The sequence below is a fragment of the Rhinatrema bivittatum genome, chromosome 7 (genome assembly GCF_901001135.1).
Source record: "Rhinatrema bivittatum chromosome 7, aRhiBiv1.1, whole genome shotgun sequence".
Taxonomy (NCBI): domain Eukaryota; kingdom Metazoa; phylum Chordata; class Amphibia; order Gymnophiona; family Rhinatrematidae; genus Rhinatrema; species Rhinatrema bivittatum.
Window position 1 is genome coordinate 84,581,343 of NC_042621.1, and position 17,036 is coordinate 84,598,378.

The window sequence follows — 17,036 nt, forward strand, 5'->3', positions numbered from 1 at the left end:
TGGTATCACGGAAAGGTTGCCGGCCTCGAAAGAACTGGGACCATGCTTGACCCCTAGTGGAGGTATTTCACTGCAAAGTACCCTGGGGCCTGGTGTATCTGCACTGGCCCCGGAAGCGCGAGTGCGACGGAACAAATGACCTGGACTGTTTGGGGTGGTCCTCCGGCAGCTTATGCACCTCCTCTGGAGGAACATCAATTCCCAGTTCACCCAGTATAAAGGGAATGAGCGGTTCCAGCTACTCCTGTTGAAACAGCCGCAGGACCCGCGGATCATCTCCATCGACAGGCGGGCCTGGAGAAACCAGGTCAGCATCAGGATCCGCATCTGGCATGGGAGATGGCTGAGGGGGGTCCGGAACACCTGGTATTGTCCTCACCCTAGTAGCGGCCTGAGAATCTGGGGCCCTAGGGCCCTGCCCCGTGCCCACCCGAGGAATCTTAGCCGGGGGGGAGGGGGCCCTGGGAGGGATCATTGTCTTCCTCCAAACAAGCCACAAAGGATTTATGCAATAATAAAACAAATTCAGGGGAAAACTGGTGCTGAATTTTGCTAGGCCCATGGGGAGAAGGATCGCTGGGGGGGCATCTGGAAAAGTTTAATTTCTTTTCTTTTGTTCATAGCATTATTGCTTTGTATTTTTGCCATATATATTGCTCATGTGGGTTCTTCTGCTGCATCACCTACCTCACTAATGCAGGTGCGCTCCAATGTGCGCCACTGGCAGCTTAAAAAAAAAAAAAAGGATTCAACAGCTGGATTATTTACATCAATCTATTGCCCTGTAAATGCATGCTCAGGGCACATCTTGTTCAATACTTAAGCCATTTGTGTACTTTGCTTCTGATCTATTCATTCTAGAGTATTAGATACTTGTAGGCAAATTGGGATTGGGTGATTATCCTATTGGATGCCCTGCTATGCCACCCACTCCAGTTACCCTAGTACCTGAATTTACATCAAGGCGAAGAACCCCAGAACTCAGTGTGACCGTGCGAAAAATCCCTAGTAGGGAGCGGACTGGGAGGGAACTGGGGAAGGCCCCAATGCGTCACCACGCGTACTTACGTATCTCTATCCCCTCTTGCGCGCACCGACCCATATGTTATAAAACCATGTGCGTACCTTTTGAAAATCTACCCCACAGCTTTTTGGGAATCTTGCATAATCCTGGAGGACATGAACTTGGTTGGGGAAATGCCCAGTAACAGCAATGGCAACTGTATCAGGGGGATGTGAGTGAGATAGAGGGGACTTTGAGGAGTTGAAAGAAAAATGATATAGTGTTAGAACTGCATAGATTAATAATTTGCACATAGCTGAGGTAAAAAAAAAAAGAGTGTATAAAGACAGATATTAGGAAGTTAGACTGTAGGAAAGTACTCTGGTCTGGCAACATGGAGTAGCTTGTCAGAAAAGCTTGCCCCATGAAGAAAGTTATTAATCACTTGATTGTCTGTTATTGCTTTTCATATTATATTAATGCATAAAATAATTTTAAGATGGTTTGGATCTTGTATTTTTCTCTTCCTTTTTGGCTTGTGATTAGCCAAGATACGATAGTCAGGAGAGAAGTATTTTGAAGGTTCAGCTAAAAACAGACAGCCTCTGTGAAATACAACTCAGCAGGCCAGCTGAACAAGTCTCAGCCATTGGAGAATATGGGAAGAGGTGAGCTTCCGTCGCTCCCTGGCTCCAAAACATCTGAGCCCAGCTGCCAGAATACTACTGATGGACCTAGCCACCACTGGTCCCATATCTGGCAAGAGTCACCCACCAATGTCATCATAGTGGCTGCACTACAGTCAGGGAGCACATAGGAAGGAAACAGGATGCTGGGCTTGATGGACCCTTGGTCTGACCCAGCATAGCAATTTCTTATAGGATCGAGCTACAGCAGCAATTTCTGACCACATGAACATGGAGGTGTTTGGCAGGCAGCAAGATCAAGCAGGTGCAGTCTGTGACAAGACCTTTTCACCCACTTGTTACTACCTCAAGCCCTGCAGTCTTCAGCACAATCTCAATCTGGTGAGATTCACAGTTTACACTGGAAATGATTTGGGATGCGATAGAGGAGTTAGGAGAATAACCTCTCCCTTTGTTCCCCCTTCAGTAGAATGTTGATTTGGAAAAGCACATGCAGACTTTAGATTCTAAGTCTATAACTTTGGAACAGAATTTTACTGATAAACAGGTGAAACAAGTGAAGCTTGTCCAGAATGTCCTTAAAGAAACTTCTGCCCTTATGGGTAAATTGAAAAGGTGGAAAATAAGAGTAAAAATCTACAAGATTTATCAGCTTTCAAAAATTGCCTTTGGTTTCTCCTAAAGATAATTAAAAGATATTCAATGGAGGTTTTGAAGGTATCCGAACAAGCAGATGAACCAGTTTCAAAAATATATTTACTTCCTTTGAAGAAAAGGACTTGCAGCAGGACTATCCCCTACTGAGAATAATTTGAACATTTCCACAATTTTAGAGACTTTCGATACTGTGTTGGCGAAGCCATCGACAGATCGTCTGATATCTAAAGAATAATCTCAGTAGCCACCCTAAGTCTTTTCTACAGTTTAATGTTTAAAAGTTTTATCTGATGTGGCTAGGCAGACTCAGAGGAAGCGTAGATGATTTTTAATGATGAAGACAGAGTTCAGCAGCTGGAGCAATCTTTTCTTTAAACTGCCTTGTAAGTGTTAAGGATGTTTCTTATATTTTTTTAACCCAGTCAGTTGGCAGGTTTCATCAGTAGTAAAGTGATCAGAAATGCTTATATCATCTCCTATTGCTACAGGTTAGTAATACTCATTAAAGTTCTGTTTATTAAAAGCACCATTGGGCGCAAGTTTTCCTTTGCTTTTTAATTAATTCCTTGGGTTACAATACTATATCCCCCACTAGTAGTGGAAAGGAAATGAAGTTTGAGTTTTTTTCCTCCTTTTTTATGAATATTTTATTCCTTTTTTATCTTCAAGATCATGGCTTGAATGTATGGAAAAGTATTTTAAAAAGTGTACTTTAGATATTACACTTTGCATTTAAAAAGTATATACAAAAATGCTTCTGATTTATGTTGGCAGAAATGCAGAGGCATAGAATTATGGGTCATATTTGATAGGCCTGTCCCAGGATTGTTTTATGGGATATGGTACAATTAATTTCAGACATCATGAAACGCAGGCTGGTAGGAGTGGTTTTGCTCCATGCTTCAGTGGAAAGAATGCCACAGAATATCATGGTTTGTTGTCCAAATTCTAGTAGTGAAAAGTGAAATAGCCATCCCTTGGGAGCAAAAGAATCTGTCTAGTACATTCTGTGCATAAGAGATTCTGGGGTGTTTGTCAGATGGAACAGCTTACTGCAGCATGAAGAAATTCTGCTGCTTCCTTTGTTAGAACCTGGGTGAAGTTTCAAGGTAGGGACAGAATGGTGTGAAGTTTTTGAGTAAATGGGGGGAATTCGGGAGTGAGAGGGGCAGGAGAGCTCTTTTGTTGAATATAAATTACTTGTTTGCTTGCAAAATCCTTTAATATAAGGTAAATTTAAAAAGAACCTGGCCCCCCAGTTTGCAATCAGTAAAGCAGAAAAGGCTTGCAAATGTAGAACTGCCAAAAAATTATCCACCAGGCCAGTCAAAGATCAAAGCCTGGGAATCTAGTTCTTGCTGCACCAGGCAAGTATGTCCTGCCACCTGCTGGAGACAGAATGGAAAAATTACTTACCTGATAATTTTGTTTTCCTTAGTGTAGACAGGAGTAGTTCTTTTACTTGAGAAGATTTGCATGTTATGAAGGCAGTGCACACAAATTCTCATATGCATATTCATTGTGGATATCCTGAAAACACAACTGGCTGGGGGGGTCTCCCCAGGATAGGCTTGGGAACCACTGCTCTAGAACCAGAGGCGGCTGTAGTCCACTTGTACTACAAGTACCAAATGGGAGAAAGCCCATAGTACAGCAGGCCTTGTTTGACCTAAAGCTGACCCTACCAAAATAAGTAAATGGGTCTTTATCAACGGCATAACAATTTTGCATCACTCAAGTGTGAAGTGTCATTTCTTCATAATTTTCAGGTAGAGCCAATCCCTTACAGCACAAGCCTTAGTGAAGTATGGGACTCACTGACTCCAGGAACCTCATTGCTCAGATAGGACAAGAGTACAAAGGCACAAGTGCAGACTGCTTGGTTGGTGCAAGCAGCACTCCGCCACCTGACTGTGCTCTTTGGTGAAGTTAAACACACACACACTTGCTTTTATACTCTTACACTTTTATTAAAAGTTCCAGAAAACAAACACTTTTACTTCTTCTTTTCCACATCCTGCTCTGCTGCCTCCTTGGCTCTCTTGGCTCGGATTCCAAAGAGACGGGCATTTGCACGAGCCATACGAAGGCTGGCAAAGGCCTTGAAGTTCTTCTCGTCCTCCGAGATTACACGGGCTTTATCCTTCTTGTAGACCTGAGGGAACAGGATCAGCAATGTTCACAACTCCCTGCATTATCACATAGGACAAGAAACTGGTAGCACTGCTTAATGCTGCTCTAACATTTCTGCCCTAGATACAGTTCTGGGATTTCTCAGCATGCAACACTTTCCATGGGATTCAAGCATATGGGCTGCAGAGGGAATCAAGTGATACATATTCTTAAGACCTACAAAAGACTCAGAGAAGGGGTTATAGACAAGCGATACCAAGCAGGAGGCAGTATACAAAGTATAAGCTTAGTCTCCATAAACAAATTTAATGCTCAAGAGTCTCCTCCATGTGCTACAACTCAAATGAGGGCCACAAATACTATTTTAAATTTAGTCTGACAACTTTTGCAAGCAGCAAGAGATTCTCAAAACCTCTACCAGCACTGACCACATCCATTAGCTGGTCAGCAATTCCATCTCCTGCTGTCATATACTACTCAGACGGAGGGTGCCAACACACCCCAAGAAAGAGAAAAGAGGACAAGTAAGAAAGCAAGAGCATCCACATAAGCCCAGTATGGGTTGTTTGACAGGAAGGGAAATGCACTGGATGTGCATTTGAACCTGGAACTGAAGTCTTTTGGGAGATACAGTGTTTAGATGGTATCTCTGTATCAGTGTTTCTCCCACTCAAAGTCATGGATAGTAAAGCAGGGGTGACTTACATTTCTGACAGGCATAACTGGCCCCACCAGCTGCGTTGCCAGCTTCAGCTCTTCTGCCTACAAAACAGAAAAAAAGACAACCACATTTTCTTTCCACTCATGTAAGGTTTTTGCAGTCTCAGATAAAATCAAGCTGTAGTCTCTCTTATGCAGGTACATGCACCTCAATCTATTCAAATCTGACTGCACGCCTCAGAGGGATACAAAAACTGATCTCTGCAGACACTCCCTCCCTCCCACAATCAAGGTATATAAAAAAAAAAGTTGTCCCGAGTCAGTGGTGTTCCCGCTTCCCAATTCAAGCAGCTCACTAGTACATCTTAACATAGCCATACCAGGGAACCACAACATGCCAACATTCCCAGATGGCCCCAAAACCCTAAACAGGAGCAAGAGGCCAGCTTAGTGACTCATGGTAAGTGCTGTGCATTGCCATGTCGAATATCCCCGGGTTGGCCTTCTGCTCCTTGCGTCAGCTGGTGATGCAGAGGAAGCATGGTCATTGCTTAAGGGTGACTAATGGCTGGATTCAGAGAACAGGATTGCAGAAGGAGCCCTGATGCATGGCCCCTGGCCCAGGACCATCACTGCAATGACTGGACTAAATGCAGGGGAAAAGATTCACATGCAGTTGTGAATGGAGGCTCCTGGCACTAAAATCACTGTTCTGACTTCTCTATAAGTACAAAGAAGAAAAAAGCATCAGGCTAAAAAAAAAAAAATCAAGCTCCATCCAGTTTCAAAAGATCCAGAGAGGACCAAGACCAACAAATACTGGAATGGAGAATCATACTTCTCTTCATTGGTGAGGGGGGAAACATTCTGGTAATAAAAATGGTCCTTTATTCAAACAATAAAAGTCAAAGTAATGACCCATCTGGCTTGCTCCAGTGATTTCCACTGCTGCAGGCAGCTTCCTGTGAGCAAGGTGCTCATTAGTGCAAGCAAATATTCATTTTATTTACTTACAATATTTCTTTACCGCCTGTACCAAGGTTCTAGGTGGTGAACTAAACACATACATGTTTTCCACTCCTATGTCTGATTCCAAATGTCCTTCTACTCACTATGGATTTTACTGAACCAACATTAGAACTGGGGCATAAAAAAATAAAATTTTTGTATTAATACCAATGGAAAGGTGTTTTCAGTTATTCTATTGCCTTTTTTTGCTTTATAAAACTAGCTTTAGCCAAACAGTTCCACAGACATCAGCTTGAAAAGGGTTCAGAGAGAATCATCACAGGGGTGCAGAGATTCCGGAGACAGTGTCATCATCTGACTGTGGAACTGCAGCCAAGTCTCTCCAGTCCCCCTTCTCACCTACATCTATGCCCCTCCCCATGCACAGCAGGTGTCCAGCGGGAATGCAGGCCATCAACAGAATGGTTCCATATGCCAGAATCACCTCCCAGGTAATTAAAAGAAAGCAAGAGAGGATCACTAAGGGACCCTATACTCACAGAGCTGTCTCCCTTCTTGGGGGCAGAGGGTTTCCTTGGGAAGATGATAAGTCTGGAGCGGTACTCTTTTAGTCTCTGTACATTGCCTTGCAGTGATTCTGCTGATTTGTTACGCCGGCGGGGATCCACAGAGATGCCAATGGTTCGTGCAATCCTCTTATTGATGCCCGCCATCTAAACATTAAAGAGAAAAAAAAAAGATTGAGTATAGGAAAATTGGTTCTTACCTGCTAATTTTTGTTCCTGTAGAACCCACAGATCAGTCCAGACTCCTGGGTTTATTCATCCCTGCAGATGGAGAGAAAGTTTCTCTGACACTGCTTCATAATCCCTGGTGCTATCTGCATTTCCTCAGTATTGATCTGTACCCAAGCACAAAACACTTGCAAATCTTGTAAAACAATGAAAAAAAAAGTCTTCCAACGAATCTGTATTCCATATCCTTAAAGGTTTATACCAAAAAGATTACAGCTGAGCAGACTACTCTCCACCTCCATACATCAGGTGGGTTCTGGACTAGCAGGTAAGAACCAATTTTCCTTTCCCTGTACGTACCCAGATCAGTCCAGACTCCTGAGATGTATCAAAGCTCCCTACTTAGGGTGGGACCTGGAGAGTCCCGCTCGCAAGACACTCTTGCCAGAAGACAGAGACTCTGGATACCCCTATATCTAGACGGTAGTGCCTTGCAAAAAGTATGCAGCAACTTCCAAGTCACCATCTTACAAATTTCCTGTGGAGAAGCCAAATGGACCTCCACCCATGAAGCCGCCTAAGAACATGTAGAGTGAGCCCTCAAACCTTCGGGCACCTGATGGCCTTTGAGAGTGTATGCCGACCCAATAGCCTCCTTAAGCCATCTCGCAATGGTAGCTTTGGAAGCCTGGGCCCCTTTCTTTGCACCACTCCATAAAATTAACAGATCTCCTAAAATCATTCGTTTCCTTGAGATACCTTAGCAAAGTCTTACAGACGTCCAACAGTCTAAGCTCCTGTGCATTAGGCACAGAAGCATCCAATTCTGGGAAAGCTGAAAGCTCCACCGTTAACATAAAAAGCAGATACCATCTGGGGAAGAAACAAGGGAACCGTCCGCAAAGACATTCCTGAGTCCGAGATCTGAAGGAATGGATCACAGCAAGATAAAGCCTGTAACTCAGATTCTCCTTGCAGAACAAATGGCCACCAGGAAAACAACCTTCAAGGTCAAATCCTTAACAGTCGCTCTGCAGAGGTTCAAAAGGTGGCTCACACAAACCTCTGAGAACGAGATTAAGACTCCAGGATGGACAAACTCTCCTAACCGGAGGGTGAAAATTCTTAACCCCCTGAAGAAATCGAACCACATCGGGATAAGAGGATAACATGTGATCCTCAACTCTACCACGTAGACAAGCCAGAGCCACTACCTGTACTCAAGAGTTGAAAGCTAGGCCTTCAATCAAACCTTCTTGAAGGAAAGATAAAATCTGAGACACCAAAGACCGTAATGCCTGTACCCAGTTAGCTATACACCATTCCTCAAAGACCTTCCAGACTCGGATAGACTTCGTTGTCGTATATGTCAATTTAGCTTGCAGAAGAGTAGTTATGACCACCTCTGGGTATCCTCTTCATCTCGAACGCCGCCTCTCAAAAGCCAGGCGGCTAGAAAAAAAGTAAATCTGACTGGTCTGAAAATATGGGGCCTGTCAAAGAAGACGAGGAAGATGACTGAAGCATAACAGTCTGTCCATTGCCATGTTGACCCGATCTGCGAACCATGGCAGACGAGGCCACACCGGGGCTACAAACACCATTTCTCCCGGGTGTTTATCTGATGCAACACTTTGCCTATCAGAGGCCAAGGTGGAAATATGTAAAGAACCACCCGCGAGGTCAGGGTATAATCAGAGTGTTGACCCCTTTGGTCCTTTATGCCTGTCTTAGACTGAAAAAACGAGATGCCTTTGCATTGAGATATGTTGCCATTAGATCCACTTGGGGACACAGCCCCACCTCTCTGATGAGCTGTATCACCGCCTTGGACAACTCCCACTCCCCTGGATCTAATCCGCTTGGACATTTTCAACCCCTGTGATATGAGATGCCACTATCTGAATCAAGTGCTGCTCCGCCCAAAGAATACTGACGGACTGCAGGTGGCACCCTAAGGTATAAGGCAGAGTTAGTCTAAGCTTTCTCTGTCTCTCTCTGCTGGAGTGGAGGCAAAACTCAGGGTCTGGACTGATCCGGGTACAGGGAATAACTCTTTGCTAGGTTTACGACCCAGCTGAGAGACTGAAGAACCTCGAGAACTCTGCTGACCGACTGAAGACAGTTTCTGACTTTGCTCGGATAAGCCAATCGTCCAGATATGGATGCATCAAGACCCCCTCTTTCCGAAGTGCTGCCACTACCACCATCTCCTCAAAAAGACCTGTGGGCTCCTCGAAAGGACTGCCCCCAAGGCTGACCACGAGAATAAAACTGTCTCTGAGCACCAGGGGTAGGGTCTTACCGGTCTGGATCTCCTGTCCGACAGCAACCGAGATCTGGAATCGGTTGAAGAGAAAAGGTTACTCAGACACAGTTATTGCTACGCTACTGAGGTCCCGGAAGCAGTCTACGTCCCTGGCTTATGTCGGGGTATGGGTAGTTTTTGAGGATTGGTGTGTGAAGCGAGGTTTGGATCCCACTACCGTTGCGGTCCCTGATATTCTGGCTTTCCTCCAGGCGGGACTGGCCAGAGGATTGGCGTGCAGTTCCCTACGGGTCCAAGTGGCGGTACTTGGTTGTTTGCGGGGGAAGGTCGGGGGATCCTCCCTGGCTCTTCACCCGGATATAGCCCGTTTCCTGAAAGGGGCTAAAAACATCTCCATCCTCCCTTGCGTCCTCCCTGTCCGGCTTGGAATTTCCATTGGGTTCTTTCGGCCTTATGTTCGGCGCCGTTTGAGCTTTTGCAGCGCTCTACTGTCGAAGATCTCACGTTAAAGACCGTGTGTTTCTGGTGGCGATTTCTTCGGCTCGCCGTCTCTCGGAATTGCAGGCGTTGTCCTGTAGGGAGCCGTTCTTGCGAATCTCCGACACAGGCGTTTCCTTGCAGACTGTCCCTTCCTTTCTTCCTAAGGTCGTCTCGGCTTTCATTTGAACCAATCCTTTGAACTTCCCGCTTTCGCGGTCGGGGAGTCGTCGGATCCGAAATCGAGAGATTTACGGAAGCTGGATGTGCAGAGGTCCCTCCTTCACTTTCTGGAGGTCACTAATCCTTTTCGGGTAACGGATCATCTGTTTGTCCTCCTTTCCGGCTCAAGAAAGGGTGCTGCAGCGTCTCGTACGACGATCGCCCGTTGGCTCAAAGAGGCCATAGGCTCAGCGTACATGGTACGGGGAAAGCCTCCGCTGGTGGATCTTCGGGCTCTTTCGACAAGGTCTCACGCTGCGTCTTGGGCGGAGGTTTCTCAGGTGTCGCCTCGAGATTTGTAGGGCGGCTACCTGGAAGTCGTTGCATACCTTCGTCCCCCCCCTCCACGACGCCCCCTCCCGCCGTGCCCCGCTGCGGGGAAAACGCGGGAGGTAGAACCGAATTTCCCGCCGCGGTCCTCGAGAATTCCCTGCCGGTGGCCCAAAATGGCCGCCACTCCCGCGCTGAGCGGGAAAAGTCCTGAGGCCTAGCTAATTGGCCTACCCCTCGCGGCGGCGAACGCGCGCTCCGGGCCCGAGCCCCTCGCGATGCCCCGGACGTTCCTTCACCGCCCGGGACGCAGGCCGAGTCGAGGCCCTCCAGAGACAAACGCGCGCGCGCCGATCCGCAGGCGTGCAGGAAGAACCGCGCGGCATGCCGACGAACGCGGGAAGAAAAACTGAGGCGCGCGTCAAAATTAATCAAACTAATTCGGCGACCTTCCCCCCTGCCAGCGGCGCCCCCCCCCGCGTGAAAAACGAAGGAGTAGCGACGCCGAAGCAACAGAGAGCCGGCCGTAACAAAATAAAACAGGAAACTTTTTTTTTTTTTTTTTTAAAACGCTGACGCTGGCCGCTGTCCCGGGTCCTGGAGCCCTAGTCCTGCAGGGGTGAGTGAACCGGGCTCCCCGGTGTCACCCCTGACGCTGCCACTAGCCCAGCCAGGTCCTCGACCCTGGCAGCGGCCTCAACCGGGGGAGGGTAGTCCCCTCAGGACCTCTCAACTCCCCTGGGAGGCAGGGCACCCGGGACTAAGGATTAAAAAACAAACCCCAAATTGGTCATAAAACAACTAGGCCTAACAAAAACTAACTCAAAATTCAAACCTGACTAACCACCAGAATCAGGTCAGGCAGGGCTGTGACCGGACCTGCACCATCTACTGGAGACAGAGTAAGACTGAGGGGCTGTGACTGGCACAGGGGCATATAAGGCTCCGCCCACAAGTTTTAGTCTGTCTCCATCTACTGGTGCGGAGTCACAACCCAGGTGTCCTGGACTGATCCTGGTACGTACAGGGAAAGAGCATTTGCTCCGAAAGCAACCACCTCTTTGATGCCTGTTCTCCAGCCTTAGGAAGGTGCTCCTGTAGCTGCTGCACCCAGTGGAGGCATGCATGCTGCATAAAGCTGGAAAAGATCGCCGCACACAACCCTAAAGCAGAGACCCCAAAAACCCACGTAAGGCGCACCTCTAACTTACAATCTTGCATATCCTTCAGGGCCGTGGAACCCACCACCAGAATAGTGATCCTCTTAGTAACCGCAGACACCGCTGCATCAATCTTAGGAAATGAAAAAATTCTAAAATTCTCCTCTGGGAGGGAACAACGCTTCCCCATGGTACGAGCGACCTTCAGACCAGCATCAGGCGTCCCCCATTCCGCAGCGACCAACTTGCGAAATCAATTTAAGGGGGACTCCGCACCCCATCCAGGACAGGGTCCTCACTCTCTAAGTCCGCGTCTTGAAAGGCCAGCGGGAGTAAGAGCTCTAGTTCCTCCCTTTTAAACAAGACGTCCTTCGGGTCCTCTTCCGCCGGAGTAAGGCACTTTGAGTCGTCCCCAAGACCTGCATCCCCGGTTGCCGGCTCACTTGGACGCACTGGCAAGTCCTGGTCAGGCGCACTACCCAGAAAAACTGGGAGCCGGACACAAACCAGAGCCATCTCTGGGATGCAAGATGGATGATGAGGGCTTAACTACCGAGACTGGACCAGAACCAGCCCCCGGCAATGAGGCCCCCCCCCCCCCAGCAGCTACCCCAGGGCGTGCCAGAAAGGACATAGCTGGAGACAGAAATACTGAGGAACTGCAAGTGGCACTGGGGCTTATGAGGCAGTGTCAGTAAAACTCTCTCTGTCTTCATCTGCTGGCACTGATGCATAAACCCAGGAGTCTGGACTGATCCGGGTACATACAGGGAACTGGCTGCTGTCCCCATCTCACACTAGTAAAATGAACAGGGTCAAAGCACATCCAGTCAACTACAAGACATTATGCTCTAAAAACAGGGCCACAAAAGTCACGAGATTAAAATCAGAGGCTTCTGGGGTGCTGCAAGTTATTTTGTTAGCATTAGGTTTAGTTGTGGTGGTAATCTGGAATCCAAAACTGAAGTATTCAGTTGTCAGCTTTGACATAGGATACTGAAGAACTGACGGCTGCCCCATACTTTTGTAAGGGGAGTGAAGTCAGCTTTGAGCTCTTTTTGTTGTCTCCATCTGCTGGGAGGGGATATAAGAACAAACTGCGCTATATTCCAGCACCACAGACCCATGAAGGAGCATCTCATCCTAGGCAGCTTTCAGTGTAAGCCTGAAATCAACCTTCAAGACCCACACCAAAAACCTGCTAATGAGAGCTCAAGCTGTACGAGCTACAGTACAGCCAGCTTCCTTTCTATCCCTCCTTCTACACAAAAGGCACTTCTTCACAGTGGTTTGGTGGCAGGGGGCTGCATCAGGCCTACAGCAAATGGCAACTGCCTCTCCCAGTCACAATGCTGCTAAAACTGCTCACAGTTAGTAAGTTTGCCAGTGGAATTCTTGAGGGTTGATAAAATGCTGTATTAGCATAACAAAAGTTTTTTCTAAGCTCATCAGTGCCTACACCTCCCTCAGGTTGGGACATGTAGCTGTCAGATGAGTGCTAATGTTCTGCACTGCCATCACATTGAGCAGGGACCCCTGCACAGCTACAAAGACATTTCCTGGTTAAGGTTTCCTCTAAGCATTTCCCCCACTCACCTTCAGCTCTTCCAGGCTGAATCCTCTGCCAGCACGAACTTTGGTGTGGTATCTGAAAGTGGGACATCTCACTACTGGGCGGATGGGCCCTGCAACTGGGCGAGGGGCAATCAGGCGAGCCTTTGCACGTCTTGCCTTCCGCCTGGCCACAGAAACAGACACAAGTCAGAGAAAAAAGCAACACACCAACTAAAATGGCCCCATCACTTCAGAAACACCCACACTGTTGCTTTAGGCCTCACCTTACACTCAGAATCCCAGCCCCCACCCGTTTACTGTGGCAGCTTGTGGTTGATATGCAGCAATTATGTGGCATATTTTCATATATTTGATTCATTTTGTATACTAAACTTAAACATAAGAAAAATAAGTTATATATACACACAAGACTGGAGAACAACTTTATCTTGTTTGGGAGTATTTATGAATGGGGGATCTCCAGTATTGGTGTGGGGATAAAGAGAAGAGGAAGAGGACAAGGATAGAGGATCAGGGATGGGGATGAGAAGCAGCAGAGAGAAGGGATGGAATCTTGAAGGGGGGGGGGGGAGTGATTCTTCCTCATCTCCAGCCCTAATCTCTCTCCCTACCCCAAGAGCCAATATACACACATGCACACAAATCCTCTCCCTCCCCAACAACTCCCCTGCTCTAGCTCACTGATCCCCTCCTGCCATTCTGACTGGGTCAGCAGGAGGTGTGAGCAGAGGTACCTCGAGCCATGTCCTTATCTACCCCTTTGAATCATGTGGCATCCATAGTGCTACATGTGCTTCAAATCCCACATTGGGTCCTGAGCAACAGAGGATGATGTGGCCTGAGGCATCATGGTCCATCTCCTTCCGCTGGCCCAAATGGCACAGGAAAGAGAGAACTCAAGAATGGCCCAATTTTGCAGCCCTCTGGTAGCACTGAAGATTCCATAAACTCCCTCCATCTGCTGGTAGGGATGCAAAACCCACTTATCTGGATTGATCTGGGGTATGAACAGGAATTATCTGTTCTGTGTCCGGAAACTCTGCATCTCCTCACCCCCTCTGCATACACTACCTGCCAGGTTCAGGCAGCATCTAGGACTGCCTTTTTTTAAATTTTATAATAGGCTAGGGAAACAGCCAGTTAAAGAGGAAAGGCATGACAACAAAAGCATAAATGCTAGCCCCAGGAAGAGTGACTGCAGAAAAGAGGAGTGGGAGATGGGGGTACACAACGCCAAACCGGCAAAGATCCAATTCCCAAAGGAAACCTTGCAAGGTTAGTCTCAACTCGAGGAAAGAGTCCAGAGACTTGTCACAAAATTTCCTCCTCACCCAGCCTAAAATAGGACTCAGTCACAGCATGGGATGCTCACCTACCATCTGTTGGAGATGGAGAATACTGGCAGGCTGAGTGCAGCAAGGGGTGATATCAGCAAACCTTTGTTCTCTTGTCTTCATCTATTGGCTGGGGAGCATAACCCATGCATTTGGAATGGTCTGGCTGGCTGAAGAGGAAAAAGCAATGGTCCCAGGTACTTTTAGAGGATGTACCATTGCTTATCTTATCTATATATTACATTTAACTTGTAAATGCTGCCATTCATGAGTACTAGCCAACCTCATATGAGTAGATCCACAGCCAACAATGGAAAAGGGTTCATAATTGGACTCCGAGATTCTAGACACACCATCATCATCTGATTGCAGGACCTGTATGTGAGCTCCCTCTGGAGAAAACCTACAATTTCCTGCTCCACTGTGTGCAGCATCCCTTAAAAAACACGCTTCCCCTGCATGCCCTCAACAATCTTTGAGTTCTAAAAATTAATCTTATTCATATTTTCCTCTGCAACTGGACTACAATTTCTAAGTTCAAAATTCATTTTATCTTATTATTTATATTTGGCATGGTTAATATGTCACTATATCCAAGTTAAATATTTAAATTATACAGTTTATATTACATAATTTTATTAATTACAAGTAAAACTATTCTATATTATTTATTATCATTATGTTAAATTGTCATCCAGTTATAATGTTCCATATGTACCACTGTTCTATGTAAAGCCCCCTTATCTCTGTTGGGCAGTTTATCGTTATATGTAAACCGGAGTGATTTATAGTCTCTATAAGAACCTCGGTATATAAAAATTAAAAATAAATAAATAAATGCCCAACCTAAGAAAAGCCAGTTTCATTCCATTACAGAATGAATCACCAGAAAGCTACAATAAACCAGTATCAGCAAAACAAAACCGCTGGCATGAAAATATCATCCAAAGGAAGAAATGCTAGCTTTCTGCCCCCTCACCTGCGGATCTTTCGGGCTGGCTGGTTGAACCAGGTAGCGACTCGTCTTTGCCAGTCTTTATGGAAGTGGGGTTTCAAGATCATTCCATTTCGACTAGGGGCCATGGTGGCTTACTTCCCTGAAATCACAAAGCATATTTAAAGTGCTACAGGAAGAACAGGAAGATTCCCTATTTTGAAATTTCAAAGATATTAAAGGGATGTACTAAGAAACCCAAGTTTAATACAGCATAGAATTGATTCTGCCATCTATACAATCTAATAATAGTATTCATTTTAATGTGATGTTTGTTTTGACCTGTTATTGTGAATGCAGTGGTGTAAACTGCTACGAACATAATAAATAGAAGCTGAAACAATTCTTAAGGGGAAAAAAACAAGAACAAATGTGAAAGCAAAGGAAAATGACAATATATCAAAAGGATAAACACCAACAGCCTGTGGGATCTACAGTCATCAGGTGGAAAAGGGTTCAAAGTGAATCATCATAGAGGTACAGAGATTCCGGAGACAGTGTCATCATCTGACTGTAGATCTTATGGCTAGCAGCTGGAATGTATCCTTAATAGTATGGACAGAATAACTGGGTAGACTGAATAAGTCGGTTGATCTTTTCCTGCAGGCAGTTACTATGTTAACAGCACAGCACTGTATAAATTCAATGCAGGTATATACACACAGCTCCTGGTGCACGTACAGCATATAAATATAATGCAGGTGCACACAGCGCCTTCCAGCCTCCCTCCCTATGTGTACAGAATATAAATATTATACAAGTACACACAGCTCCCACTTCTCATACTCTCCCCCCAGCACGTGTACAGTATATAAATATAATGCAGGTATAGATACACAGCTTCCCCCATACTCTCCCCAGCATGTGTACAGTACATAAATATTATACAGGTACACACAGCTCCCACCTCACAGACCCTCCTCCCCGTGTGTAGTTATAATTATGATGCAGGTACACACACAACGCCTTCCCTATGCCCTCTTCCTGAGGCATGCACATCATATAAATATAAGGTAGATAGTTCCCACCTCTCAGACCCGTCCCCCCACTGTGTGCACAGTATATAAATATAAAGGCAAGTAGTCACATGCAGCTTCCCTCCTCCGAGTGTGTACACTTTATAACATTAATGTAAGTACACACAATTCCTTCTCGTCGGGACATGTACGGTACATAAATATAAAGCGGTACACCCAGACTGCTCTCACCGTGCCAGACCGGTACAGTTGCCTGTGGGCGTGGGCTACCCCTACATCACCCAGCCTGACAGCCGCCGCTGGAAGCCTCCGTACGGCCGGCAGAACAAGGCCGCTCAAGGCCGAGGGCGCCCGGAGCCCGGTGGCCAACGCTGACCATGGAAACCTCTATCGCGCTGCAAAATACCGGCTTCACAGTACCCTGCCCCACTGGGCTAACCGTGCAACGTGAAAGCGCCGCATAGGATTACTAAGGATTACACCGAAAGCAAATCCCCGCCATACCTTCCAGGGAGAAAATGGCCGAAAAGAAAGGAAAGCTGCTGGCTAGGGGATGCTGGGATATGAACGGCTGTAGCCTATCAGAGGCTGAGATACTAGCAGACCAATCACAGAGAACGAGAGTGAAGGCCTCTGTTTACGGAAGTTTCCCTGCAGACACGCTGTACTCTAAGATAGCGAGAAATTTAAGGCATCTTTCCAGCAACTAATGGCTACTTTTCAGCTCATAATAATATAATTTTTATTATTGCACTTGTTAATTATTTTGCTACCCTACCGCGTCTGTCAGACTGATTCGCTATAGGGTTGCCAACTTTTCCACAGACCAGGACTGGACCCTTGAGGCCCGAAAGGTGGACGGGAGGTTCTGCCCTGCCCTGCCCTGCCCTCCCCCTCATTTTTATAAATTTGCATAAGGCATCAAGAAATACAAAATAGAACTAGAGTAGTACAT

General features: G+C 46.5%; 1 protein-coding gene and 2 non-coding genes across 4 annotated transcripts; all 3 read right to left on the bottom strand.

The window, feature by feature from the left end:
- Positions 1-4,252: 4,252 nt before the first annotated feature.
- RPL13 (ribosomal protein L13) lies at positions 4,253-16,731 on the bottom strand. Of its 2 annotated transcripts, none has more exons than XM_029608597.1 (6): positions 16,586-16,731; positions 15,090-15,207; positions 12,798-12,939; positions 6,609-6,782; positions 5,146-5,202; positions 4,253-4,462 (listed from the first exon to the last, which is right to left on the bottom strand). In XM_029608597.1, the coding sequence occupies exons 2-6, from the start codon at positions 15,191-15,193 to the stop codon at positions 4,304-4,306; spliced, it is 636 nt and encodes a 211-aa protein (XP_029464457.1). In that variant the 5' UTR covers positions 15,194-15,207; positions 16,586-16,731; the 3' UTR covers positions 4,253-4,303. The 2 variants fall into 2 exon arrangements, with proteins under 2 accessions (XP_029464457.1, XP_029464458.1); XM_029608598.1 differs by lacking the exon at positions 16,586-16,731 and adding an exon at positions 16,313-16,579.
- LOC115096304 lies at positions 6,337-6,422 on the bottom strand. The gene has a single exon (XR_003858035.1). It is a non-coding gene; the product is annotated as a small nucleolar RNA MBII-202 (small nucleolar RNA).
- Positions 15,529-15,610, bottom strand: LOC115096303. The gene has a single exon (XR_003858034.1). It is a non-coding gene; the product is annotated as a small nucleolar RNA MBII-202 (small nucleolar RNA).
- Positions 16,732-17,036: the final 305 nt, after the last annotated feature.